The sequence below is a fragment of the Apaloderma vittatum genome, unplaced genomic scaffold (assembly GCF_000703405.1).
Source record: "Apaloderma vittatum isolate BGI_N311 unplaced genomic scaffold, ASM70340v1 scaffold1612, whole genome shotgun sequence".
NCBI lineage: Eukaryota > Metazoa > Chordata > Aves > Trogoniformes > Trogonidae > Apaloderma > Apaloderma vittatum.
In genome coordinates, this window is record NW_009701672.1 from 27056 (window position 1) to 54948 (window position 27893).

A 27893-nucleotide genomic window follows, 5' to 3' on the forward strand; every position below is an offset into this window, starting at 1 on the left:
GATCCTTATCTGATGTAAGCTGGCATAGCTTCCTGACCTATTTTAATCAAATCTGACAGTCTTAGAGAATGGTGGAGTGGTAGCTTTAATGAAATGCTTTAACAGTAGATTTGGAGGATGGATATAAACGGGCTAAATATCTCTAAATTTAGTCAATACAGTGATGACGTTTATGTGTATTCTGTTATAAATGCTTAGCCTGCCTTTCTCAGGCCCAGTGCTCGCACCTGACTGCTTTAGATTATGGCCTGGCAAAGGGGGCTTAATGTCCTCTTCTGAGTAGATTTCCCCCTTCTGCCCTAAGGGACATGAACTTTTGATGGTTTAATTTTTAATTTTTTTTTTTCTTAAATTCAAATCCATAATTTGAGTTCTCATTTTTGACTGCTGAGTGGCTGTGGTCCTCAAGAAAAAAATAGTATTTTAAATTTCAGGTGGGATTTTTGTTCAGCTGCTCTTTTCCTGTGTCAGTGCTTTTCCAAACCAGATTTTTATCTTGGAGGTGAAGGAACTTTCTTGGGGGCCTGCGATGTTACAACTCTGAAAGGAGAGTTACCCAGCTCTGGAAGAACTTCAGACTTCGCAGCTTGTTTCTCTCCTTTGACTCACCTCTGTTGTCTGCAACAGTACTTGACCCAGAGCTTTACAAATGAATTTTCTGCTTGATACATAGTTTTGCTAGTCACCTTAAATGACAGACTCATGTTGGTGATTGTAAGGCTACTATTGACAAATTGACCAGAAATGGAAAGCATTTTTAGAAGAGAGGGATGACCTGACTTTTTGACTTAACAGTGACCACTCCAGCAGGCTACAGAGCTAGACTATTAAGAGTGTCATACCTTTCTCAGCTAGAGTAATGATGAATATGAAAGGAAGGAGTAATTGCTCTGATTTGTAGACATCAGGATCTTTAGGGTATCCCTGGGCATGAAAAGCCATGTCTTTGCAAATCCTCATCAACTATGAAAAACATCTAAGTGACAAAAAGTAAAGCTACAGCTAAAAAGAGCTGGAACATCAATTACTTTTGGGCACTTTATCATAGAATCATAGAATGGCCTAGGCTGGAAGGGACCTTAGAGATCATCTAGTCCAACCTCCCTGTTATAGGCAGGGATGCCACCTCTCGACTAGACCAGGGAACAATTTGTATCCTTAGAGTTGAACTTCAGTTATTCAAAATCTGTTTTGAATATTTAAGTCTAGCCTGTTTGCATACTGTACTTTTTAGAGACGTAATGTCTTTGTGGTGCTCAGGGAAGCTCCTGTGCAGATTTTGCGATATCATCTGTAATAGGAGATAACATTTGCAGAAGATTCATTCCTGCATTGATGAAGAAAGCTTCTGGTCTTTTATGTTTGCTTTGCTCCTGTTCTTCACAGAAAATCAAATGAATGGCGCCTTTTAGGACACTGAATCTATCCATTGTCCACTGCAGAACTTTTCATAACAGAACTGAATTTGAAATCCATGATTTTTTCTGTCACGTCATTAATTTCTGTAACACGACTTTCAGTAATATGGACCACAAAAATTCATCTGCATTCAGATTAATGACAAGAGAGTGTCTGCATGGATTTGCACATCTCTTCTGTATAGGAAAGATAAGTAAAGTTCTTCTGTTTTTCCAGGATTTTCGTAGTATTAATGTTGCATTAATGCGATATTTTGGATAGTAATTTGCAAGGAGCTGGCAGAAAACAGAGTTGATAGCCATTTTCTATTGCACAGATAGTTATAGCCTGCATTAGTAAGTGCTTGGCCGTGCTGCACTTCCAGCATGGAATTAATCGGAGAATAGACCTTATGAGGAGCAATTGAGGGAGCTGGGTCTATTCAGTTTGACGAAGAGAAGGCCGAGGGGGGATCTCATCATGCTCTACAATTACTTGAAAGGACACTGTAGAGAGGTTGGTGCTGGTCTCTTCTCACAGGTAATTAGGGACAGAACCAGGGGGAGTGGTTGCAAGTTGCAACAGGGCAAGTTTAGGCTGGACATTAGGAGGAAATTCTTCATGGAAACAGTGGTCAGACACTGGAATAGACTGCCTAGAGAGGTGGTTGAGTCGCCATCCCTGGGTATGTTCAAGTGTTGTTTAGATGTGGTGTTGGGTGATATGGTTTAGGGGTGAACTTGTAGTGTAGGGTTAATGGTTGGACTCGATGATCCCAAGGGTCTTTTCCAACCTGAATTGTTCTATGATTCTATGATTCTATTCTAATCAAATGAGTTGATTTTATTAATGACACATGAATGATTGACTGTGAGTCTTCCTTCTCTTTATACTAAGAGAAAGCTATAGAAGAGTTAACATAGTAGTTGTAAACAAGAAGGGAAAAGTGAAAACTTTCTTTCATTTTTCCCCATTTAGTGGAGGAATCACTTCACTGAAATCTGTAGTTGCACTTAGTTAAAACAGTCTAAAGATGATTCAAGGCTACATAAGAAAGTCTGTAAATTAAATGGTGTTCGGTATAAAGAGCTAAAAGAAGAATCGAAAACAGACAGTCGTATGTCTGATGAATTTCTTATTACAAATACAAGTCTAGTGAAAGATTACTACATTCACTGGGTCATAAACATCTGACTGTGGAATAATTGCTGAAGGTGACTTGAAAACTAGAACTTACGTTAAAGATACAGCATTGTTCATACATTAAGAAAGGTACAACGTTGAGAAAGCTTCCTGGGTGGAGTGCAGTTGGTATGCAAGGAATACCTTCCACAGAAGTTCCCTAGGCAATCTGAGTTGTTGGTGACATCAGGGGAGCTTGATGTACTGACTCTAAGAGAAACTATAGGGACGGTGGAGCAGAGTGAAGACGCTGTGGTCAGGCTCTGTGTATATGGATGGAAGTAGAAGTGGCTGTGGAACTGATAAGCTGCATAGTTGCTACCCTGGGCTAACAGTCAGTCATTTTCTGAGAAAATACTGTCCTTTGGGTGAACTATGCTTACTGTAATCTCATTATAATACCAAAACATACATCCATCCCAAAAGCTACCCGCCTTCGAGGTGCAACTACTCCTCACTGAGCTTGCACTCTGAATTTCTTCTAGTCTATATCCTTAAAAGTGAAGCATGTAAAATTTACACCAATCATAACAAAAATATATATGACTAGAGTCACTCAAGCTCCACTTGAAAGGTAAAGAATAGTATAAAAATGGCCTAAGAGAGGAGGGATGTTAGGGAAGATACCATTACAGTCAGGGAAAATACCATCGCAGACCACCTCTGTGTTATGTTGGCACCCACAAAAACAGACAGGGCAGCTATAAAAATACTAAAATTTATTCTAACCTGAAAACCACCACCCACTCTGACAGACAAAGTATATTACAGATTCGGATGCAAGTTGGGAATTATCACTCACACAACTGGATTTAGGAATTTGCTACTATTCCTCTAGAAATGTGACCTAAAATGTGCACATACTCACTCAATAAAATGGGTAGAAACCTCTCCCTTAAGGGTACCCAGCAAATGACTTACACACGGGGAGGAAAGGGCTCTCTCAAGGACATCCAGAAGTCTCACTCACCAGCAGGGGCAATGGGCACTCTCAATCTCACATAGTTTCCTTGGACAATGTCCCGATCCAACTGCAGACCTGCCGCTCTGAGGAGGACCAACTCAAATGGGCTCTCCGGCAGGGCCTCGTTTATACCTGAGTCAGTCTGGCTGTGATCAGTTTCCAATTAGCTCAAGAGACAGTGCACAAAAGACATGGTAAACAAAGTCATCAGGCCTCAATGGCTGTCCTCGCCAGGCCCTTGGAGCAGGCCTGTTACCAGATCTTTTGCAGGGCCTGTTGTCTGGGAGTATGCAACTGCCACACTCTGTCAAAGGAGATATCATCACAGAACACCTCAGACTTCTGACATCAGTCAACAGGCTGAGCATCTCTTCTCCTCATAGGGACACCTTGGGGTGAGATTAGAACCGTGGGCTGTACTGAGTGCTTCCCCAGGAAACCTAGAAATCTCTGTAGAGTTTTTTTATAACTTAACATATTCGTAGCCAGGCTGTATTATTCCTGCACATGCTTTGGTGACATTCCCTATCACCAACAATCTAAAGAATGTGTGTATCTGTTGCTTTAATAAACTATACTATTCTTCAGTCTAGCCATGGGAGTTCTTAATGGAACTCCACTAGACTGCATGAGTCTAGTTGTGAGAGTTCTCTCTGAATGCTGCCAAGCTCCTCAAGTGTGGCTGTGTGAGTTCAGGGAACACCACTAGACTGGAAGTGTATCGCATTATTAATCTGGGCTATTGACATTGAATTGGGCATCACTGAGAATCTAAGCCTAGCTGACATCAACCCCTCTGATACCTGAGGACAAGATGGAACACAACAGGGTTTATTTTCTGCCAAACTGCTTTGCCCTTTAATGCAATGCAGGCTTAGTTGTGGAATTACACCACTGAAACACTTTGGGATTGACAATGCAATTGCTAAAATCCACTTCGAATGGTGTTGCATAGCAATTCCCATTCAAATTTGTTAGTGCTACTTCTACTGACAGTAAAGGGAAACTTAGTTCAATGTCTTACACTCAAATGAAACAGTAGCACAAAATAATTTTCCATTTAGTTTTCAAACTGAATATTTTATTAAAAAATTGTGTATTTGCTAAAGACATGCCACCAACGTTCCCTTTACTCTTCCTAATAGATATGTCAGCCAGGTATTATATATATATCACTCATGAGAACCACAAGCTTTTGCATAGTGTGAGTGTATGTTTTTTCTTTCTATCTAATCTATCTATCTATCTATCTATCATCTATCCTCTTATTTTTAAACTTGATTTTTAATGGTGAAGGTCTGGTTGTGACTTGAGTCAACGTGTTTCTGAGAATTCTCAGTTGTGGATGCCTTCTGTGCAGCTAGAGTCAGGTCTTGGGAGCTACTTCTTGCTCTTGCTCTGTGGTTAGGCATGATTATTCCCATGGGTGCTACCTTGATGCACACTGGACAAAACAGCTGGGGCCATTTTTCAGCTCTGATGAGAAATTTTTAGTGCCATGATCCCTTCCCCAGTTCATTCTGTCAGGTCACCTCCTTGTTCAGCACACATGACCATGGATATTTCTGTCTGCTGAATACAGATCTGTCATTGTCGATTAATTGCTTGGTAAGTTCCAAGGTACAGAGAAATAGAGGTGTGATCTTGCAAAGATATGATAATTATGTACTTCTGCCACCACTGGAGGGTTTTGTCTCTGAGACTTAAGCAGTGGTATATTATCTGATTTTTTAGCATAAGTGTATTTGAAATAAGTTTTTTCAGAAAGAATAGTATGTCTGAGTGTTGTACCAACTTATAGGGAAAAAAAAAAGAACGAAAAATCAAACATTGCCCCAGGAAAACATGGTGACTAGATCTTCAGTTATTGCTGAATCTGTTTGTGTTCTTTTTTTAACTGCAGAAAGTGAGTGAAAAAGTAGGAGGTGCAGAAGGAACCAAGTTAGATGATGACTTCAAAGAAATGGAAAGGGTAAGTCTAAATACAGATGTGTGTATTCCTTATTATCATTCATTTTTCCTTTCTAGGGCTGGAATTTCAAAGCTTTTGTCCCTGAATCACTTGAATAATTTTGAAAGATGTAAGATTATTCAGCAGTACTGAGCTTTCAGTTTCTTATTTCTCTTTGTTTTCTATCCAACACATGCATAACATATGACACTTTATAATGCTGGTATCTCATTTAGAGATTGAGGCTGATGTCAGCTACAAATTGGGTTCAGTTAAACCATTACATAGGATCTCTGAAAACAGGAGACTCTGTCTACAAGATGGTCATTTCAATGGCAAAGAGTGCCTGTAATTCTCCCCTCCTTGAGCATCAGTCAGGAGAAGCAAGAGCTGTCTGCCACAGGAGGTTGACAGTGTCACTGGGATATTCAGTCGTAGGTTCAGAGGACCTGTTAGGCAGCCTCCACTGACAAAAAGCCTTGGGTAGATGGGCCTAACCCCCAACAGACTGCTTGGAGAGGCTGGCAGTGGTAGCACTGAGTGTTTCTGGGGGAAGGGGAAGCCACAGCTGTGTGTGGTGGTGGCAATATTTCAGTTGGAAAGATCAGTATGAGCAGGCTTTTTTTCTGGCTTCAACTTTGAGAGGTACTATGAAATCTTGTACACAGGCTGCTGCTAGGTGATTTGTATGATATGTATATGATATGTAACTCTGATCAAGAGAAACAGGAGCTATTTGTCTGTACGTTGGTATAGCATGATGGGGAAAAAACCTTGGATGAAGAATAAAGGAGAAGGGCATATTGTTTGTACTGCAGAGTTGTTTTCTTCCCTTCTGTCCAGCTTTCCTCTGAATGTGCTACAAGTATAGGCACTGCTGTCAAAGCTAGAAGGTATTAACCAAGATTCAGAAAACTGATGTGAAGTTTAGAATGCAAAATAGGATACTGCAACAGCCAGGGGTGAGTCCCATGTAGGGCTTGTGGGTGGCATGGGTTGGCAGCCCAGGAGATAAGAGCACTGAGAGTGGAGAAGAGAATGGAGTAAATTCATCAGTTGCCTCCACACGCTCTGCTTGGCCCTGTGTCACTTCCCAGCTTCTCTGCAGGCAGTGGACATGCTCCTTCTGCCTGTCTCCAGCTTTCTGTTCCCACTCATCTTTAGCCTCCTAGCCATTTCTGGGCTCCCTACTAGGCAGTTCAGCTACTTATTCACTCTGGTTGGCAGACTTCTTCTCCTTTCTGTAAAGCACAGAGCAAGACCTGGCAGATGGCAGTGGCAACAGGAAACAGGAAAGACGTCAGTCACAGCGTGCTCCAGCCAGCCTATCTCAGGTGTTCTTTTTTAAAATAGGAACTTGCCATTATTGTAAAGGAGTTCACTCTGTGGGACGCAAGCTACCCTGTAGAGAAATGTAATGTGTCTTCTTAAATGCAGAGTACAGGACAGGTTATGGCAATCCCCCAGTTTGCCAAAACATCACTTTCCTTTGAGGCCTGATTCTGAGAGGGAGGGTAGTTGTATACTTCGCTGTATGCAGCTTAGGACACTGATGTGGAGTATTTCTTAAGAAAGCAAAAATTTCTATTACAGTAGAGGCTAATGGTATTCAGTTCTAAGTATTTTAAATTTTTAAATGCAAAATGATTCTTCGTGGACTCAACCAGGGGAAATAAATTGTCAATGCATCAATGCTACAGGTTTCTTGAAATTGGAAACTTATTGATACCTAGCTTTCCTTACCAGAATTTTACCAGATCTGGATATCAGGAAGCACTTTGGATCTCAGGAAGCACTTCCGCAGGGAGAGGGTGATCAGGCATTGGAATGGTGGAGTCACTGTCCCTGGAGGTGTTTAATGAGGGGCTGGGTGTGGAACTTAGTGCCATGGTCTAGCCGATGTGGTGGTGTTGGGTCATGGGCTGGACTTGATGATCTCAGAGGTCTGTTCCAGCCTCAGTAATGTTATGATTCTCTGATTCATTCTGAAAGAGGTAGGCAGCCCATTTTATCATTGGTGGTTGGTTTTGATTGACATCTGCTTCCCAGTCATTTTGCAAGCTAATATGGCATCAAAGATAACTAAATTTTAAAACAGTTTTCATCCACCAAAAAGTTTTCATTACTGTGGAAGCTTCCCAGGGTGATGTAAAGTATCAGCATGGTACAATGAGTCATATCAAATTCCTACCACGTTGTGAGGTACTCTGTACTAATGGCCTCACTTGAGAATGAGTCTGCTATAACTGAAATGCTTTGGTAGTTTTTCAGGCATTATGATTATTCTGGTACAAGGGCTGTTCTCAGAGGCACAAAAAATAAAATTATAAGAGTTAGAAGAATTTGTAAAAAGATAAGAGTGAAAACAGCTTCCTTTTGTCTAACATATTTCTCTCATGTTTATTTCTGTTTAACTCTGTCCTTTAGAAAGTGGATGTTACCAGCAGGGCAGTTATGGAAATAATGGCAAAGACAATAGAGTATCTTCAGCCCAATCCAGGTAATGTAATTTCTCAGTCTCAAAGTACTTGCAACACTTTTTGAAAATACTCTTATGCTCACTGATGTGGTTAAGATTAACACAAAATTGCTCAAGTTGCTGTGAAGTAAAAGACAGAGATGAGTACAGGCTTCTGTGTTAGGCTGTCGGGGAGAATGGAGACTGGCTTTGGGAGGCCTGTTTTCCTTTTGTGTGTTCCTAGTTTAGGTAAGCCAGCAGCATGTGCTGGATGTATTTACTTGCAGGCATCTGAATGTCAGCACTGTGAGCATAGGATGCTGCCTGGAGGTGGTTGCAGCCTCTCCAGGGGAGGCAGGGACCATCCCACTGCTCCAGCTAGGAGCAGAGCAGCCAGGGGACGCTGGGGCATCAGCAGCAGCCCTGGGCATCGAGCACCTCCCTGGGAACAGGGACTGGCCTGAGGCCAGGGAGTCAGCCCAGGTCAGAATCAGACAGAGTGAGGATGCCCACATTAGACATCTCTTTCTTCTGCCCAGCAATAGAACAAGGAATAATGAGTTTAAGTTAGGACATAAGAAGTTCCACCTCAACGTGAGGAAAAATTTCTTTACTGTGAGGGTGACAGAGCACTGGCACAGGCTGCCCAGAGTGGTTGTGGAGGCTCCTTCTCTGGAGACTTTCAAAATCCGCCTGGACACGTTCCTGTGTGACCTACTGTGGGTGATCCTGCTCTGGCAGGGGGCTTGGACTAGATGATCTTTCAAGCTCCATTCTAACCCCTAACGTTCTGTGATTCTATGATTCTACAGTCCCGATCATTCAACCTGTGTGATGGAAAAGGACAAGGCAGTCCTTGCAGACCACGGGAGGAAAGACAAATTTCTGAAGCAACTTCCTCCAGGTCACATGAAGAAATGTATCACCTTTCACCTGGTCCTCTAGCAATTTCACATCCTTATTGGAGTTACTAGAAAAGGGAGGGATGCAAAAGAGCTTTAGATGCCAAACAGATTAACAGGGCCAATAAATGACTGTAATCACAAATGACCAAATTAATCCTTCAAAATAGAAAAAAAGTATTTCCATGGGGAGAGGAAAGACTGGACTGATGGAGAGCCATGTGCTTCTCTCTTGCCAAAGCATCCTCAAGAAAGGGGTGATTTGTAGCTATTACAGTAAAGTAAACCATTACATTCAAGAACTTCAAGATTTATATAGTGATATAGGAATGTAAGGGTTGTAATACTAGCATTAGTCAATGCCATCTACACCAATGGCGTCAATGGAGTTATGTTTGTGCAAAATTAGTGTTAAGGTAAAACAAGGCCCTCTACAAGTTCATCCATTCACTGTGAGGAATTTGCTTCCTAATAGCTGGAAGAAAAATGGAACCAGTGTGAAGTATTTTAACTCCAGTGTGGTAGGATGAAAGACTGTTGCTAGTGTAAATTAATTGGTGATATTTTTATGTTAGACCATGGAGGAAAGGAGGGTAATTTGATGATGCTGCCAGTGGATTGAAAGAAGGAGGAATAATATTTACAAGTTCAAGAACTGCTAGAGAGAAAATAATGATGACTAAAACGGTTTATATGTCAACAGATGGAGTACTGTTTATGACTCGAGTCCACAGCTTCATTGCCATCATCAACAAGCACTCTGCAGGAAAAGCAGTAGGATTGACAAACATTCCAGGGCTAGTGATAAAATTGTTAGCTACTGTCAAGCTGCTGTGGTGCAACATCATACAGACTGAGTAATAAGCTTTGGCTGCTTAGTGCTTTTCTAGCTGCCTTCCTGACACATCTGAGTGATTATGATTGTTGTGAAACATGAGAGAGGCTCACAGGAATGGCAGAGATCAGAATTTCTTGAAGTAGCTAAGAGTGTGATTTCAGGCACCTCAGGCTGATGTAAGTTTGCAGTGCTGCAGGAAAGAACAGTTTCCATACTCACACATCCCTTCATCTGCTTGTGTCATGTACAAGTAGGATCAGAAAATTAAAATTGTAACAGACAGAAAAATTTACTTTCTTGTGTATCAAATGAGAACATGTTATTTATTCTACAGCCGGGCAATGATAGTAGATGGAGTAAGAGGAAAGGAGGATTGATTCCTTTTCAGTTCTCACCTGATCTTATGCCAGTTGGAAAAGGACTCCCTGTAGTGTGAAGAATTGTGTAGAAAAATACTTATTTTTTCAATTAAAAAATCCTCTTTAGAATTCTCTCTACAACTATATTACTCTTTACCTGGGGCACCAAAAATGCTGTTTTCCACTGTTTCCTTTTTGCTTTTTCATTTTCATAAAAAATAGAAACATTACATTGGGAAGAGGGGGAAATTTGGTGAGAAAAAATCTTTAAAAGCGATGTTTAACAGAAGATTTTCTTTAAAAGTTTACATGGGGCATGTAGAGTAGAAGAGGGTTTGGCATGTAGCACATGTTCCTCGATGAGCATGATGTGCCCTGGAAACATCGATATACTTGGATAACACTACTGCAGTGCTATCTAATTGGCATCATGGCATTTTGAAGGATCAATAAATGAAGTATACAGCGTTGTCTCAATTCACTAAACAGTTAAGTAATGTCTCAAGGAAAAAGGAAAAGGGAAGGGGAAAAGAAGGGAAGGGAAAAAGATATTGAAGACCATAGTGAATTTATTGAAAGAGATGTTGGTCTGAGGTTAGTGTGAATGAAAAAGATAGCTTTTTAGACTTCCCAATAATGAAAAAAAATGAACGATAACTGAAGATAACTAAAATCAAATATAATGAAGGCTCAAAGACTTTTCCATGCAGATGTACATGGCCAGAATTTTCTCAGTGCAACTGAGAAAACAATCAGATCACTTCCATTTTGTACATCTCTGCCTATCCTCACTTAGGCTGAAATATTACATGGAAAAGAAAGCACATGGCACTAACACAATAAAGCAATAAAAATTAAAGGGCTCAGAATGGAATTTTGAGATCGACTGAACAGAAATGTACCTCTGCTCCTGTGGGAGTTACTTGAGTCAACTTTGAAGGAAGATAAATGTAGTAAGACCACTGGTGAATGTATTCTAAGATAGCCTACTAAATCAGGATTCTAATATAATCATTATTAAATGGTTAGATGAATCATTGAGGCATGATTTTTTTATGCTTACCTTTCTTCACTTTATTATTTATTTCTTACCTTTTCTTTACTCTCCTTTCATCTTTTTCATTCTTTCCTATATCTCTTACTTTCTACTCTTATCTGACTGTCCAGAATATAGCCATTTCATTTTTTTTTCTATATTGGCTCTTAGATCTTTTTCTTTTATTTCTGAAAATACTCCCATTTACTCCTGTTTTATTTCAGCTTGCTTCCTCAATTCCCTTGAATGATTTTTGCCTTATTTGTTTTGTGCTTCTCTATTTTCCCATTACCTCCATCATTCTGATGCCATTTTTAAAGGCCAGACACTTCATTAAAATTCAGTTACTTATATTGAACAATCAGCCAGTCTGCTGACTATTTTATAGTGGTAGAAACAGAAGGCATCAAGGAATTCAGATGCAGAAAAGCATGATCTGGTAGCGTTCAAGGGTAGTGAGAAAGCTTACAAAACCAAAATTACTATATGTTAAAAATATGTTAATGTTAATCTTTTCATAGATGCTTCTCAGGCAAAACAAGTAGTATGACACTTTCCTGAGTGTCCTGTGTCTGTTTTTGCATCTTATATCTGTTCATATATTTGTATGCCACAAAATTAAACATATTCAGCAATAAGAACCATCTCTTTGTAAGCAGTTTCAGCAATAAAAGAGCAGAACAGTTGTTGACTCCAGTCTGCTAATGTTTTGTTGCAGAAAGGTGTGCAAGCTTGAGTTTTGACCAATGAAATCAGCACACAACAGTGTGAGCTATTAATGTTTTGTAAACAGAAACATTAAATCACAAGAACAACTAGCAAAGTCAGGCTTTTGCAAGGAGGGAGTTAGAGGCATTCCTAGCTGCGCTCCTGTAGCACATACAATAATGTAGGTAGAAACAAGCACTGAGACAGCTTTGCTGGCAATGGGATTTAGCTGGCAAAATTTGAAGTGCCATTAATTAGTTCACTCTCTGCAGGCCATTTTCATTCTGTAGCTGCAAAAATTCACTAAAACACATCATCAAACAAATTAGTTCTTTCATGTTTGCTGTCTTTGTTTTCATCAATTATGATAATCATGGAATAATCATGTGCTTTCTTCTAATCAGCAGTTGTTTATCTGAAATAAAATACAGCTAAAATGCAGCTGAAACCCCAAATCCCAATAAAAAGCAAAAAGTGTTTCAGAGGTTGTTGGACATCGTCTTTGAGGATGCAGGTTTCATTTAACATTCTACAACAGAAAAACTTTCAGATATTTAAAAAATGTGGGGCACCACAGTTTAATCTTGAGTATACCTAGTCTAGATTTTTCCTTGAGCATAAGGCTGGCTAAATCTACTATCCATTTGGTACCCAAGGATTTTAAGATTAAGAATTTGGGGATAACAAAGATTTTTCTACTGGAGTTGTAGCACATGTCAAACATGCTATTTTGGGAGTGTTCCTGGGCTTTCTTCTGTCCAAGTCACAAGGGAAGCTTTGATTTAAAGTTCAGGACAGGGACTTATCTCTGTCCTATAGGCAAAAGAAAAAAGTCAGTCGTCAACAACATTTCATTCCTTTACTCTAAAAATAATTGGTGAAGAATAGGGCTTAGTCATTGAATTAGATAATGTCCTTCAAATATATTGTAAGTACCTCAGATAAATTTAAAGAGTGCCTTCCTTTATGTGCAGTCAAACCATTGCATGTTTGTAACCTCTGTCACTTGCCTGTTTCAGCTTCCAGAGCTAAACTCAGCATGATCAACACTATGTCAAAAATTCGAGGCCAGGATAAGGGACCAGGTTACCCTCAGGCTGAAGCCTTGCTGGCAGATGCGATGCTGAAATTTGGCCGAGAACTTGGAGAAGAATGCAATTTTGGTAACTTGCTTACTTTTCTTTCTATTATAAAGCAATAAAAGTAGTAGTAAAATTTAATATAACTTCCATTATTAGTGTAGTGCTCTTATGAAGGAATAACTTTTGAACGAAGCATCAGAGTTCTCCTTCATCAGACTTCTTCAAGGTTAATGTAGGCTTATTGAGTATATTTTGGATAAGAGCTTTTTTTCTTGTGATTGAAAGTCAAGTTGTTTCCACTTGGACCCGTATCCATATAGGCTTTAGGCTCTCTGTGGATGTGTTGTCTCTCTCACTGGGAATGTGTTGGGAAGAAGGATGTACATGTTCAGAAAATATATTATTCTCTATGCATGTATACAATAAAACACTTTTGTTCTCAGAATCCTTATAATAAATGTTATTGTCTTCGTTACAAGCAAGGAATAAAGGCTTGCATAAAAAGGAATAAAAGCTTTTTAATAGACTTTGACCATTTTTTCCTACCAAATTCCACATTTTAAGGCACTAGTGAATATTCCTGTCTTATCTGTCATCTGCTTCTCTCTCCAAGCCCCAAAAGTATTTACAGCTGCCTGAGTTAGAAATGTTAATCTGAGACATCACATTGTGTTCTTCAACAGTATAAGTCGACTGAAAGAGATGACATTCACAAAAGGATCCTTTGGCTTTCTGTTCTATTTGTGTGGGCTTCTCTGTGGCCATTTTTATATGGCAACACACAAGACCTTCAAATAGGACTGTGCAAATTATATTTCCTATTTGAATCTTCATAAATTTTTCTTCCTGACATAAAGATTTCTGCAATGGTAAAAGTTCCTTGTTTGTTTTATATAATTTATTAGTTATCTTGGCAGATATAAGTTGGTTTGTGCTAAAGACTTGTGAATTGTTTTTTTTTAATTGGTTGCCTCTCATTTGCTAACTTTCAAACGCATTTTTAAGGGAAAATTAAAACCTAATAGAATTTAGTTTCTGCAAATTGCTGTATATTCCCTGATGATTGCAGTAGCATGCAGCAGAATAAACATGGCAATTATTTTCACATTCTTAACTAATAGCAGCTATTATGATTCTGTGAATATAGCTGTTTGTCACTCTTCATCCGTGTCTGGCACACTCTCTAGTTTTGTAGTACATTGCTGGCATCTCTTGCTTGGGAGACAAAGCTACCTCTGATTTCTTAACTTTCACATTTTCAGGCCCTCTGTATTCTTTGAAAGTGGATTTTTTTCCACCAACCAGCACCTCAAACCAGGAGGGTATTTTTTTTGAGCTTTCTTGTTTGCATGCAGAGGAGGTAAACCAGAGTGGTAATTTTTGTGCCTCACAAGTTAATCTTGCAGGACATTTCAGAAGGCAGCTAATTCTTACTGAAGTTTATGAACTTGAGTTGGTCAGTTACTGCAAATCCATTGTAATATATTTATGGTTTCCCCTGATAATTAATACAAATTGTACTTTTTCTTAAAAATACTCAAACTATGAAGTCGATAGTTTCATCAAAAAAGTCTTTCATTAAAAAAATAATCTGTTTAATTGTAAAGAATTTTTACTTTTGGTAGTCACCAGTCTCACTGAGGGCTGCAGAAGTATAAAATCCATGTTGCCCTTTCATATAGTTCCTCATACTTTGTTTCCTTCCTAAACTTGAGTCTTAGAATGAAATGTTAACTGAAATTTCCATGACTCAGTTTCATTCTGCAGTGTTTTGGAATTAAGTTATTCTGAGATAAACTGGGTATCTTTTCTTTCAGGACCAGCACTTGCCGATGTGGGAGAAGCTATGAAGGAGCTTTCTGAGGTCAAGGACTCTTTAGACATGGAAGTGAAACAAAACTTCATTGACCCACTTCAGAATCTCCATGACAAAGATCTGAGAGAAATACAGGTGTTGCCCTCAATGTGGCATTTTATAACACCAAATGTGCTGACTGTGGATATATTAAAAATTTCTTAGTTGTGTAGTTTAAAATGGGCTTTCAGATTTGCAGATTACCTGATTTTACTGTATTGTGGCTTGAGTTTTATTTTTCAGTTCTGTCTCTCTTATTGATGGTTTAGAAAGAGAAAGAGCAAAATTCTAACATTTTTTGATGGAGCATTGTCAAGCTTATGCAGACATGAACACAGTACTCTAATCCTACCACCTGAAAGCTCATTTCACTGAATACATGAGCAGGTGTTTACTTTCAATTTTCTAGGAAATGATGTGCGAGGGCATTTCTATAGTTGCCTCTAGACTGGCACTACTCTTTTATCTGAAGAGAAAATTGTGTCCAAAACATTCCCAGGAATTTTGAACATGAACACTGTTTGCTTGCATCAATTTTGTAATTAGTAATCCAAGAGCCAGCCAGCATTTATGGAGAAAAATCTGTTTGCACACATACTTCTGTGGGCATGACCAGATTTTATAATTGTGGAAGTAAAAGTTCCTCCCAATTCAGCGAATTCAGCTTATCTGTGTAAACAACTGTTCTTCTGAGCTCTGTAAGGCGTTCATATTGTTAAATAAGTGTGGAGAAAAGACATTTAGGCAATTTGATATAATTTACAAAGTTGATAAAGTTATAAATATCATAATAGATGACAAATTGATTCTTCTGAGGGAAGGAAAATACCTAAATATTCATGCTTATGCTGGTAACATTAACTTTTGGCCAGCTTGATGTGACAACTGCTAAACAGATTGACATGAATGTTACATCAGTTAGCAAACTAGAAAATCTTTAATGACAGATATTCTTAAGATCCTTTGGTGGTCTGATGGAAATGGTAATTTTCCATGTTGGTTTGTTTATGAGAACTATTACACGGGCAAAAATGCACTAACTAGTACTTTTAGTAGAGTTTTCTCTTAAACATGTGGGGAAAAACCATAGACTTCAGGTAATTTTGCATCAGAGTTAAAAAGCTAGAAACTTGAATATCTTTTATACAGATGGCAATTGCAGTTATCCACTCTGTGTGGCCTTTTTTTTTAATGTTGAAGGTCTGTCATTTAGACAGTGGCACATGATCATTTCTTAAATGACACATAAAACCACCTACTTGCTGATTCTAAATTTCTCCCCTCTGAGGAAGAACTGATATACAGCAAACAGCACAGGCTTGCAAGTGTACATGCATTACCTTATTACAATGCAGTAAGGGGAGAGCTGGGGAACACCCTTTATTCTGTGCTTGTGTTTGCATTCTTGTATTATAGCATCACCTGAAGAAAATGGAGGGTCGACGCCTGGATTTTGATTACAAAAAGAAAAGACAGGGCAAGCTTCCTGATGAAGAACTTCGCCAAGCTCTGGAGAAATTTGATGAATCAAAAGAAATTGCTGAGTCAAGCATGTTCAACCTTCTGGAGATGGATGTGAGATATCCCTTGTTTATCACTGAGCTGATTCTTAAAAACTGGAAGATAATGATTCAGCAGTGAAGGCACTCGAAAGCAGTCTAAGACTTAGAAGCCTTGTCAATACATGATGCCACAGATTCCCATCACTGTACAATGGGGAAGCACTTGGGTCCTTGCTGGACTCAGAGGCTTAGAAGCGATAGTGCATGCACTGGATCATGGAATCATAGAATCATAGAACAGTTTTGATTGGAAGAGACCTTCAAGATCATTGAGTCCAACCTTTTTCCTAGCCCTATCAACACCACTAAACCATGTCCCTCAGAACAACATCTACCTGTCTCTAACACACCTCCAGGGATGGCAGTCGCCACTAGGGAGAACAGACCAACCCCTGTCTCCCCTCAACTCTCCTCCAGGCTGAGCAGCCCCCGATCCCTTGGCCATCCCTCATACGACACATGCTCCAAATCCTTTACTACCTTGGTAGCTCACTTCTGTACCGTCTCCATCACTTCAATGTCCCACTTGTAGTGAGGGGCCCAAAACTGGGCACAGTACTCAAGGTGCAGCCTTACCACAGCCAAGTACAGGGGCATGATCACCTCCCTGCTCCTGCTGACAGCACCATTCCTGATACAGGCTAGGATGCCGCTGGCCCTCTTGGCTACCTGGGCACACTGCTGGCTCATGTTCAGCCGGCTGTCCATCAACACCCCCAGCTCCCTCTCTGCCTGGCAGCTCTCCAGCCACTCCTCCCCAAGCCTGTAGCGCTGCTGGGGGTTATTGTGGCCAAAGTGCAGGACCCGGCATTTGGCCTTACTGAAATTCATGCAATTGGCCTTGGCCCAGAGATCTAGCCTATCCAGATCCCTCTGGAGAGCCTCCCTAACCTCAAGCAGATCGACACTTCCACCCAGCTTGGTGACATCTGCAAACTTACTAAGGGTGCACTCTATTTGCTTATCCAAATCATTAATGAAAATGTTAAACAGGACTGGGCCAAGTACTGAGCCCTGGGGGCACCACTCATGACCGGTTGCCAAGTGGATTTATCTCCATTGACACAGCTCTCTGGACTTGGCCATCTAACCAGTTTCTTACCCAGCAAAGCTTATGCCCATCTAAGCTGAGAGCAGTCCGTTTCTCTAGGAGAATGCTGTGGGCAACAGCGTCAAATGCCTTACTAAAGTCAGGGTAGACAACATCCACAACCTTACCTTCATCCAGGAGAGTTACCCTGTCACAGAAGGGTATTAGGTTTGTTAAGCAGGACCTGCCCTTCATAAGCTCATGCTGACTGGGCCTGATCACCTGGTTGTCCTGCATGTGCTGCATAATGGAACTCAGGATGATCTGCTCCATCAGCTTCCCTGGCACTGAAGTCAAACTGACAGGCCTGTAACCTCCCGGATCATCCTTCCATCCCTTTTTCTAGGTGGGTGTTATACTGACTGACTTCCAATCAGCTGGGACCTCCCCAGTCAGCCAGGGCTGCTGATAAATGATGGACATTGCCTTGGTGAGCACCCCTGCCAGTTCTCTCAGCAGTCTAGGATGAACCCCATCCAGCCCCATAGATTTGTGCGCATTGATGTGGAGTAGCAGGTCCTTGACCATCTCCGCCTGAACTGTTCCTGGCCCGTGTCTCTTGGTTTGGGAGGGCTGGCTTTCCTCAGTAAAAGTGTTTCTATTACTAAAGACTGAGGCAAAGAAGGCATTTAGCACCTCAGCCTTGTCCTTGTCTTTGGTTACAATAATTCCTCCTGGGTCTAGTCGGGGATGGAGACTCTCCCTGCATGTACAGCATGCACCTGTAGGACTAATTTTGTAGGCATTTTTTAGGTTACTGAGCTAAGGAACACAAATCCTCTGTAACATTGCTGTGCTTCCTAACTGCAATGTTACTTACAAAATCAAAATATCTTCCTTGTTAGAATTATGTAAATGTAAGTCATGGCTTTTATTTAGCTGTGGTTTTAGGGTTTGAACTGAGGCTTTTGCTCAGATGTGTGGGCTGCTGAGAGGATTGCTGACCCCCGGTCTCTACTGTATTAAGATGTAATAGTGAATAAAAAAGCCAAAGTTAATGTAACTGCTCAAATCTGACACTGCCGCATATTTTTTACTTACAGATTGGTTTAGGATTGAAAATCTTCTTTTTTATCTTCTATTTATAATTAATATTACCTCTTTTGGAGGAAGAAAACATTTCAGATGAGGCCAGTCTTACAGCATATGTGGTTAGAGGAAACTAATTATAAATAATTCTGGTGAAGTAAATGATTTGATTCATTTAAAGTTTAAATGTACATTTAATTTATTATTCATTTTGTTAAACAGATTGATATAGAGGGGCCATAACAAACCAGAAAATATTTAAATGTTAGAAATCAAATATAGCTATGTTGAATGAAAGAAGTATAACAAGTTTTTAGTTTTAATGCTTACAGTAACAGCCAACACCATGTGGCCAGGTAGTGCTGGTATACATTACATCATTGCAGCATTGAGTATTATGGAAGCTGCCAGCGATTGCATTGCTCACACATGAGTTTTGTATGTATTTTCCCTCATGAAGTAGAACACTGTCTGCCTTCACTACAAATATGCAGCATACGAAAGTGTGTAGTATCTTCCTGTTTTCCATAGTCCCTATGATTTTGTGCAGGGAGGGAGAAGATGTATTATGTTCTCACTACAGTCTCATTTTTACTTTCATAGTGTTTGCTGAATGAGGTAGGTCTGTAGGCTGCTGTTCATGAAAGTCAGCCATCGAGATGATCAGCAGAGTTGCAGTTACTGTTCCAGATCAGGTCGTAACCAGAATGGTAATGAATAAAGACTGATATGTAACTATTTATGAGCTATACAGTTTTTAGAGAGATAAGTATAACTGCATTTACAGTGTGACAGGGGTCTTTTTTTTTAGCACTCACCTAAGATTTTAATGTCAATCCTCAGATTGAACAAGTGAGCCAGCTTTCTGCTCTTGTACAAGCCCAGCTGGAGTACCACAAGCAGGCCACTCAGATCCTACAGCGAGTTACTTCTAAGCTGGAAGATAGGTAATGCACTTTTTGTAAGTTTGTTGAAGTTTTTTTTGCTTTACAGAGACAGAACACCTATGAATAGAATGCCATGCTGTTATCTTTTGCAACTTCATAATTGTACATTTATGAAAGCAAGAGCCATTTCATTAGGCAATTGCAATATAAGGCTTATACGCTTTGGAGATACATGTACTTCTGAGTATGACTGAAGGAGGACTGAGTTCAAGAAAGCATCTCAGCTGAGTAAAGCTGTTAAATGTGATTTAACAGAAAGCAAGCATTTATAAATATTACAAGTCAATGGGACTTACGACTTTGGATTCCTTACCATTCCAGAATATATTCACAAAATAATCTTTCTGAGAGAATGCATTAGTGATTGCTGTTGAAAAATAGAATCTTTCTGAGCCAGATAGTGAGACTCCCATCATTTGCCACCTTAGTAAATATCCCTTTTTTCCAGTTCTGTTATCAGATCAAACCTGATACGAGGCTTGACTGAATTTATCTCTTCCATCCTTATATCTATAATGTGAATGCTATCTCAAAATTGACACAGTATCTTTATAATAGAAATTTAGAAATTTTAGTTGACAATTGTTGTTTCTATCAACACAAAGCAGATTGTACTGCCTGGAAATGAGGTAAATAATATCTGTAAAAAATTATCAGCTTCCCAGATACATTTCCTTCTTTAAAATAACTTCACTTACAAGATAGATTTCCTTAGTTCACATGGTTCTGGGAGACTCTTCATAAAATCTAGATGTAATTCCCAAGAGCAGATAACGTTCACATACTGTGTGAAGGAAGGCTTTAATGATGCATGATCCTTTGCTATTTTCTGATACCCTTAGTGCAGATCTACTTTCTGGTACTACTGGGTCTGTTGCTGAAAGCAGTAACTTCAAAGGAAGAACTCTCTAAACCAAATGATCGTTTAGAAAGCTGATATTGATTTATTAGCAAAGTTGGCCAAGTTTGGATGCTAGATGAAACTAGCATACTGCCTCAAAAAAACTGCAACATATTTATTTTGTAACTTTTTCGTATCAACACGCCTAACTTGCCACTAATTCTACAATTACTGGTTAGTGATAATGGTTACATTCATCATTGGATCAGTATACTAAAATTAGCTTCACCTCTCAGGTAAATTAGCACACATGCTCCTTGTGAGTGTGGCGGGGTGAGCTTTTGGTGCTCTGAGCTGAGGTGGTGGTCACCATCTCCCACTGCCACATTTCATTTTGGCTCCCTTTCAGAATTTCTTAAACAATTTTTTATGTTCTGATACCGTCTAATCTCCATAACGAAGGTTTTGACTAGAAAAGTCCCGCTTAGCTCTGATTTCACAAAAGGAACAACTAGCCGTTCATCCCCAAGGATGAACGGCTAGTTAAAACCTTCTGAAAAATGGTCTACTTGCTCCTTCCAGGTGCACACTATCTTATTATCCTTTCCGCTAACCATTTCTGCTAAAATTTCCTCATCACCTTTTCCTATCCTTGAAGAAGTATTCTTTGAAAGACTGATTTACCACTCTTAAGGGAGTAAAAATAATTCTGCCACCCTTGCAGCAACAGGTCTGTCAGTATTTTAAGAGCACACAGTCTAGAAGCCTCATCAAGTTCTAAGTCTTAAAAGTTCTTTGCAGTTAGGAGCAGCACTCGTTTTGGTATGTAGGCTGCCCAGCAGGCTGTTCATGGATACTATTTGCAGTACTGTCTGAACTGCTAACAGAATGGTTTTCATTTTTTATCCAAATGAATACTGTAATTCACTTCACAGAAGCATTAAAAAGTCCCTGGGAGCAGGTGAGTTTGTTCTGTAGACCATAAGTTACACCATAAAGTGAACATACCTCTTTCTGCAATTTCTGCAATGGATTTCTCTTCCTGTATCAATGCAGATAATCATTTGCTCTTTTGAAACTTCTGCTAAACAGTCAGTATCTTTTCTTTAAGTTTCAGCTCTGAACGATTTTAGCTTTTCAAGAATATTGCATCAGACTACTACTATTGATCAGTTGAAGTAAATCTTTTTCATAAACTTACTGTACCTCCCTAACTGTAAAGAGTCTGCTGGCTAAATACTCCAATGTCCACACCACTGGACACACATTAGAACACTGTGATACGCTCGTGCTAGGGTTTAAGCTGGAATGTAGAGCCATTACTGTTTATTTGAACTACTTGACTTTTCCTGCTGGTGATATGCAGGCAAGAAAGAATGCAAGGCCGTGGGGCCTGGGGATTGTGGGTTTTTGACCATATGGACCAGAAAATAAATAATACTTCACTTCTAAGCTGAGCAGATTTGTAACTGTTCAACCTCAGTAATGTGTACAGGACACACAGCTCAATTTCAAGATGCTTTTTAAAAAATGTGGTTGGAACTTGTTCGTGCTGTTGCTTGGCATGGACAATACTGTTATGACTGTCCTGTTTAAAGTAGTGCCCAAATAATTTTTAAAAAATATGAGTTAGACTGCAAAAAAAAACGTTAAAAATTTAAAAATGCATTGAAGTCTTCTTTCTGGACCCTTTAGATTAGGCTTCAAACCTTTCTTCAGGAACTGTAAGTGCAAAAATTTTAATTTTTCTTCTACATGTTAAGAGAAGGCATGAACTTCCTTAAAATACCGCGATTTCAGGAACTGAGACTTCAGATACTTGGCAAATATTGGGAGACTTGAAATAAAATTAGTAAAATCTGGAAGGTCAGCAAAGGCGTTTTCTTTTCAACACTCTTTTTCATCAAGCAAAAGGAGGTTTTTCAAGACCGAGTATTATGACAGAGCCACTGGGAAGCAGGACTGGTTTCCCTGGAGATGTCTCTTTTCTTAAGAAACATGGCTCATGCTGAGCTTTTGGTTCATTTTTAGCAAGTCACTAGAACTGTTCCCTTCTAAATCATAATCTGTAAAAAATGGTGTTTGTTTCACAGAAGTATTAAGTGTAGTAGAACTTGTTCAAGCACTTCTTTCTTCAAAACTTGACTGTTTTGAGAAGGTAACTTCTGTTAATGAGTTAAATATAGCAAAGCCTTTTTATTTAAGTTTATTTTAACAGCTTCATTAATTTATGTTTTAATATGCGTACGTTTTTGTTTATGAAGAAAAAACCCAGTCTCTGGGGACTGACTAATATTGGTAATACTTTGGAAAGTGAGGAAACCCTTGTTATCAGGACCAAAACTGATAAATTAGAAGCAGATTTTTTCAACAGATAAATCAAAATGTGCTACCAACAGCAAGTCTGGGACTGAGACGTCTAGAGAAGGTTAGAGAAACCAACTTGTGCTTTAAATACTCTACTCAAATATTCTTCCATATGCAGTATTAGAAATACAGGTGGCAGTTGTTCTGCATAAGCCACCCTGATTCTGTCATCATTCTTTCCCTGGATTTTACCCTGGAATCTGAAAATGCACCCTTTTCTATAAACTCCTGATTTCCCAATTAGAAAAATAAATTGAAATTAATTATGCTTAATATTTTTATTTTGACAGTCAGAAAAACTGGAGTTGTGTGCCTTTTTGAAATAATTACAACTGAACTAAGTGTGCAAGTGAAGTCAGTACATTCCCACACAGACTCCTCACAAAATGACAAGACTTGGCATCAACCAACTGAATAGTTAAGGCTTGCCAGGAATAGAAGCAAAAGTCATGCCAAAAATGGGGGAAGAAATGCTTGTACAGCCCTTCTCTAAGTATTGCTAATCATGTAACAAGTTCTTCTCTATTAGATGCTCTTTGTTATTGTTAGACAAAAGCAAGACAGACTTCCCTCTTCCTAGAGGGAGATTAAAATTAACAACCTCATGACATAGTCACATCAGATGTTTTTTGGCAATTTAAACCAAAGTTGTAAACAATAGCTCCAAATGCCAAAACTTGTTTAATCTGGATGATTTGTGGATGGGAACTTCAGTTGTAGATATAAAGATGTCTTAACAAGAAATTAACTCTTGACTTCATGTTTTGGTAGAATAAAAGAGGCATCATCTCAGCCCCGGAGAGAATACCAGCCCAAACCCCGTATGAGCCTGGACTTCACAACTGGTGACAATACTCAGCACAATGGAGGAATATCCCATGCCACCACACCCAAACCGTCAGGTAATGGCAATAGCAATGGGAGAAGAAAAGCCAACTCTGGCTGAAGTTTTCTTACAATGCAGAAGTTCCATGCTTTTTTCTAGAGTTTAGTTCTTCCATAGCAAGAGAAAATGAGAATAAGGATAGTATAGGTGTTTGAACCGTTGTTTCTTTGTGAAGTATTCACATCCCCAGGCAGAACTTTGATAGATCATCCACTGCTTTGTCCTAGAGGCCACATCCTTAGTCCTAGAGGCTCAGATAGATGCCGCTATACTAAATTCACCTTGAAATATATATCTTTTCATAGAGGGCATTTAGAAAATCAAAGGAAAACTGGAAGTTTTACATGAAAGTACAGAACCTTGAACCCCAGCCAGGCCTCCATAGCACTAACCTGCTTTTTAAAACCAGATGTTACAACACAAAGAGGCTGAATGCAAAAATCACTAAAAAGAAAACAAAGCCATCTAAGTTATTTTATTTGTTCAGCTGAGAGTGGCACAAGCACGATTAAGCCATTATATGACTCCTCATAATTATTATCTTAAAGAAGTGGCTCAAGTTGCATCAGGAGGTGTTTGGATTGGATATTAGGAAAAATTAATGAGAGAGTGGTGAAGCACTGGAACAGGCTGCCCATGAAAGTGGTGGAGTCACAGTCCCTGGAGTCACCATCACCCATTCAAAAAATGTGTAGACATGGCATGTTGGAACATGGTTTAGTGGTCATGGTGGTGTTGGCTTGATGGTTGGACTTGATGACTGGTTGGCCTTCAATGACAATTGCTAGCACACTCCACCTTGCAAGATTGATTTTTTTTCACTAAGTCTTTAATCAGGATTTCCTTCCTTGCCATCACATCCTGATGTGAATGTTTGATGTTCCCTCTGATACAGGCAGCAACAGTATCTCCATCTGGTACCTGGAAATTGTCTGCACAAGTGCAAACTTCTAGTAATGTTCGCATGCTAGCGAGGAGGTGGATACAATGGAAATTTTTTGTGCCTGAGCGTGCCTTGAGTCTTGCACAGAGCCAGTTAGATTTAGATTGGATATTAGGAAGAAGTTCTTTACTCTGAGGGTGGTGAAATACTAGAACAGGTTGCACACAAAGGTGGTGGAGGCTCCATCCCTGGAGGCATTCAAGGTCAGGTTTGATGGGGCTCTGAGCAAGCTCAAGTAGTTAAAGATGTCCCTGCTCACTGCAGGGGGCTTGGACTAGATGACCTTTACAGGTCCCTTCCAGCCCGACACATTCTACGATTCTATGCCAATGCTCTTCTCCTGCCACTGGTAACTTCCTTCTTTTCCTTTTTGTATTGTCATGAACACTTGTCTGTGATAAGGCAGTGCAGACTGATCTTTCTGTATCTCTTCAGTATTCATATTTTCCTCTTCAGAGAGCAGTATTTAGCATTTTCTTCAAGATGGGGTCTTTTTTTGGAGGTGTTCTTCAGTTTCAGAGAAACACTTTCTTAGTTGGAAAATACCTTTAAGATCACCTAGTTCAATCTTGCAATGCCAAGTCTACCAGTAAGCCATGTCCCTAAGCACCACGTCTACATGTCTTTTAAATACCTCCAGGAGTGGTGACTGAGCCACTTTCCTGGGCAGTTTGTTCCTGTGCTTGACAGCCCTTGTGATGAAGAAATTTTTCATAACATCCAATCTAAACCTTCTTTAGTGCAACTTGAGGCCATTTCCTCTTCTCCTATCACATGTTACTTGGAAGAAGAGACTGACGCCCACTTCACAACAACCTCCTGTTAGGCAGCTGTAGGGAGCAATAAAAGTCTACCCTCAACCTCCTTTTCTCCAGGCTAAACAAGCCCAGTTCCCACAGCTACTCCTCACAAGACTTGTGCTTGAGATCCTTCACTAGTTTAGTTTCTGTTCTTTGGACATGCATGCTTCAGCACCTCACAATATGCAAAATATTTGAATCTGAAACTTATTCATCCTGAAATCAGTATGCATGAAGAAACTGATACATTCTTAAAAGTGCCATTATGGTGGAATAGCATGTGTCAGTTCATTCTGACCACTGGAAGTCCATGAACTTTTACTATAGAAAGTGAGGTAGGGATATAATTTTCCTTCCAGTTTAGCGCTGCAGAAGCATAAGTATTTTTACCAGTTACCGTTTTGCTTTGGGTTATACTAGAAGCTATAAAGACTTTGAGGAGATGTGGGAATAATGCAGGGAATAGGAGGAATATTTATTAATTTCACCTAATGTATAAATATCTAATCAAACTAATTAATTATCATAGTATCTATTAGCCATCCCAAAGGGTTTGTGGTCAAATGTTCTTGAACTAACATATTAGAAAGCTTTCTATTTCAAACCAGTTCTAAAACTGTCCTGGTGGCCCTTCAATCAAGTATTCTGTGGGAGTGGGGAGAAAAGAACTTTGGAAACTTCAGAAATTAGAATGTGGAAGATTAGGGGCGGATACAGTGGTTTATAGTATAGCTGTACCAGTGAAGTTTTCAAATAATGGACAAAGACACAGTTACATCTTCGCTCTTGTTTTAAATTACCCCTTATACCACTTACCTGAAGTAAATAGACAAAGCATCTCTGTGCCAGTAAAGCTGGAAATACGTTAGGGATTTTACTTCATCTTTTGTATTCTGTAAACAGATAGAAATTAGATTCCAGAGTGAACACAGTCATGCTTTTAGGTGTGGGCTTGACCATAGCTTAATTCTTTTAGGAGTCTGAGATGTATGCTAGCAGTCACATATGAAAACTGAAGGCTGTCAAATATTGATAGCTGTCTTGTAATGAAATTTAGCCGTCCAAATTTAGATATTATCCTAGAACTGTCATTAGCAAATGAATGATACCAGAAAGTAGCAATATAAGTAGTAGGTACATGATTAAAAGAATATTGTAACTGTTGAGATTTTTTAAAAACATTCTTTGTGTTTCTTCTCCACAGGTGTTCACATGGATCAGCCATGCTGCCGAGCTCTGTATGACTTTGAACCAGAAAATGAAGGGGAGCTGGGATTTAAGGAGGGTGATATCATCACCCTCACTAACCAGATTGATGAAAACTGGTATGAGGGGATGCTTCATGGCCAGTCAGGTTTCTTCCCCATCAATTATGTTGAGATTCTAGTTCCATTACCCAATTAGGATGGCTGATCCACCACCTCTGATCCAGATAGTTGTGTCAGTACCACTGCTTTAAAAATGCTGCTTCTTACACCTTACAAGTGCAAACTGCAGTGGTTAGAGTCATCAGTTCCCACTAAGCATCTTTGGTTTACGTGTTGTCATACTATGTGGTGGTGATGCGTAGTATCTTCTGAGCCAGTGTAGCGTGGGTTAGTTTATTGACCATGCTGGCCTGGTGGTAACCAGAGCCATTACTGAGATGAAGCTGGGAACTTGATGGCAAGCAAAGCAGGTAACTCAGAGTAAATTAGCAGGAAGTGAAGGTAATATTGGGAAGATAGTGCCTATCACCACTGTATTACTTTTCAATCTTAGTTCTCTATAAAAAGAGGGAAAAGTTCTTGCCATTCCATCCTTCCTTTCCTAATGATACAGTTCACACAGGTCTAACATTGACTAACCAGAATCATATCTTCCAACTAAAATGGCTTGCTGTTTTCAGAGAGACAGTGTAGATGTCCACCGTCTGGTTTCTCAGAAAGTGATCCACTGTATTGTGTGTCCTGCTGCTCTCTGCTCATTTTTATATTCTTAATTATTTTTAAAAGGCCTATTTCCATCCAGAGGTAAACTGTAAACCATAAAATGGGGATTCCTGTAGTGAAAAACCGTAGACCACAAAGCACCTGAATTTGCCCTTCAGGAACTTTGAGCATGCTCACCAAAATGCCAGTAAGAGGGCAAGATGGGGAATAAAACTGGCATTTGTTAAGTGTTTTTTGTCAAGTCTTGGCACAAAACCATGCTGCTTAAGCACCAGATATCCTTTGTAAACTCACTCACTGAGGAATACAATAACCAACCAAACATGACCCTCACTCCACTTATTTCTGTCTACCATGTGTTCTTCAAACATCATTTGTGCATATTCTGCCCTCAATGAGGACTAAATAAAACTCGTTATCTTTTTGTGTTAAGCAGTTAAGACGTGGCTGTATATGCAAAAACATTTCCCATATGTTTAGTTGGTTCTCTTGTGTTCCTCTTTCCTGCACTTTGTGTGTACAGTGCTGTGCCTAGCTTCTTGGCATTCTTTTGGTAACAGTTGCAGAAGTTATGTTAGTTTAGTTATCCAGAGTTCTATTTATCTAAATTGTACAGACTCTTTCAGAGGTTTAATGTGCTGCTTCGAATGTGCCACTTCAGTACTGGATGATGTGAAATGAATACAGTTCCCTACTGCTTAATATATAAACTATATCATGGAAAGTATTGATATTTCAAATAAATACTGAGAGAATAACTAGAA

The 27893-nt window shown here is 39.5% G+C and overlaps 1 protein-coding gene across 1 annotated transcript; it reads left to right on the plus strand.

Annotated features, from left to right (window-relative positions):
• The first annotated feature begins 5450 nt into the window (after positions 1–5450).
• SH3GL2 (SH3-domain GRB2-like 2) lies at positions 5451–27893 on the plus strand. The gene is made up of 8 exons (XM_009879215.1): positions 5451–5516; positions 7923–7995; positions 12816–12959; positions 14696–14829; positions 16150–16308; positions 19258–19361; positions 23341–23471; positions 26403–27893. Exons 1-8 carry the CDS (start codon positions 5508–5510, stop codon positions 26600–26602), a joined length of 954 nt encoding a protein of 317 aa, XP_009877517.1. The 5' UTR covers positions 5451–5507; the 3' UTR covers positions 26603–27893.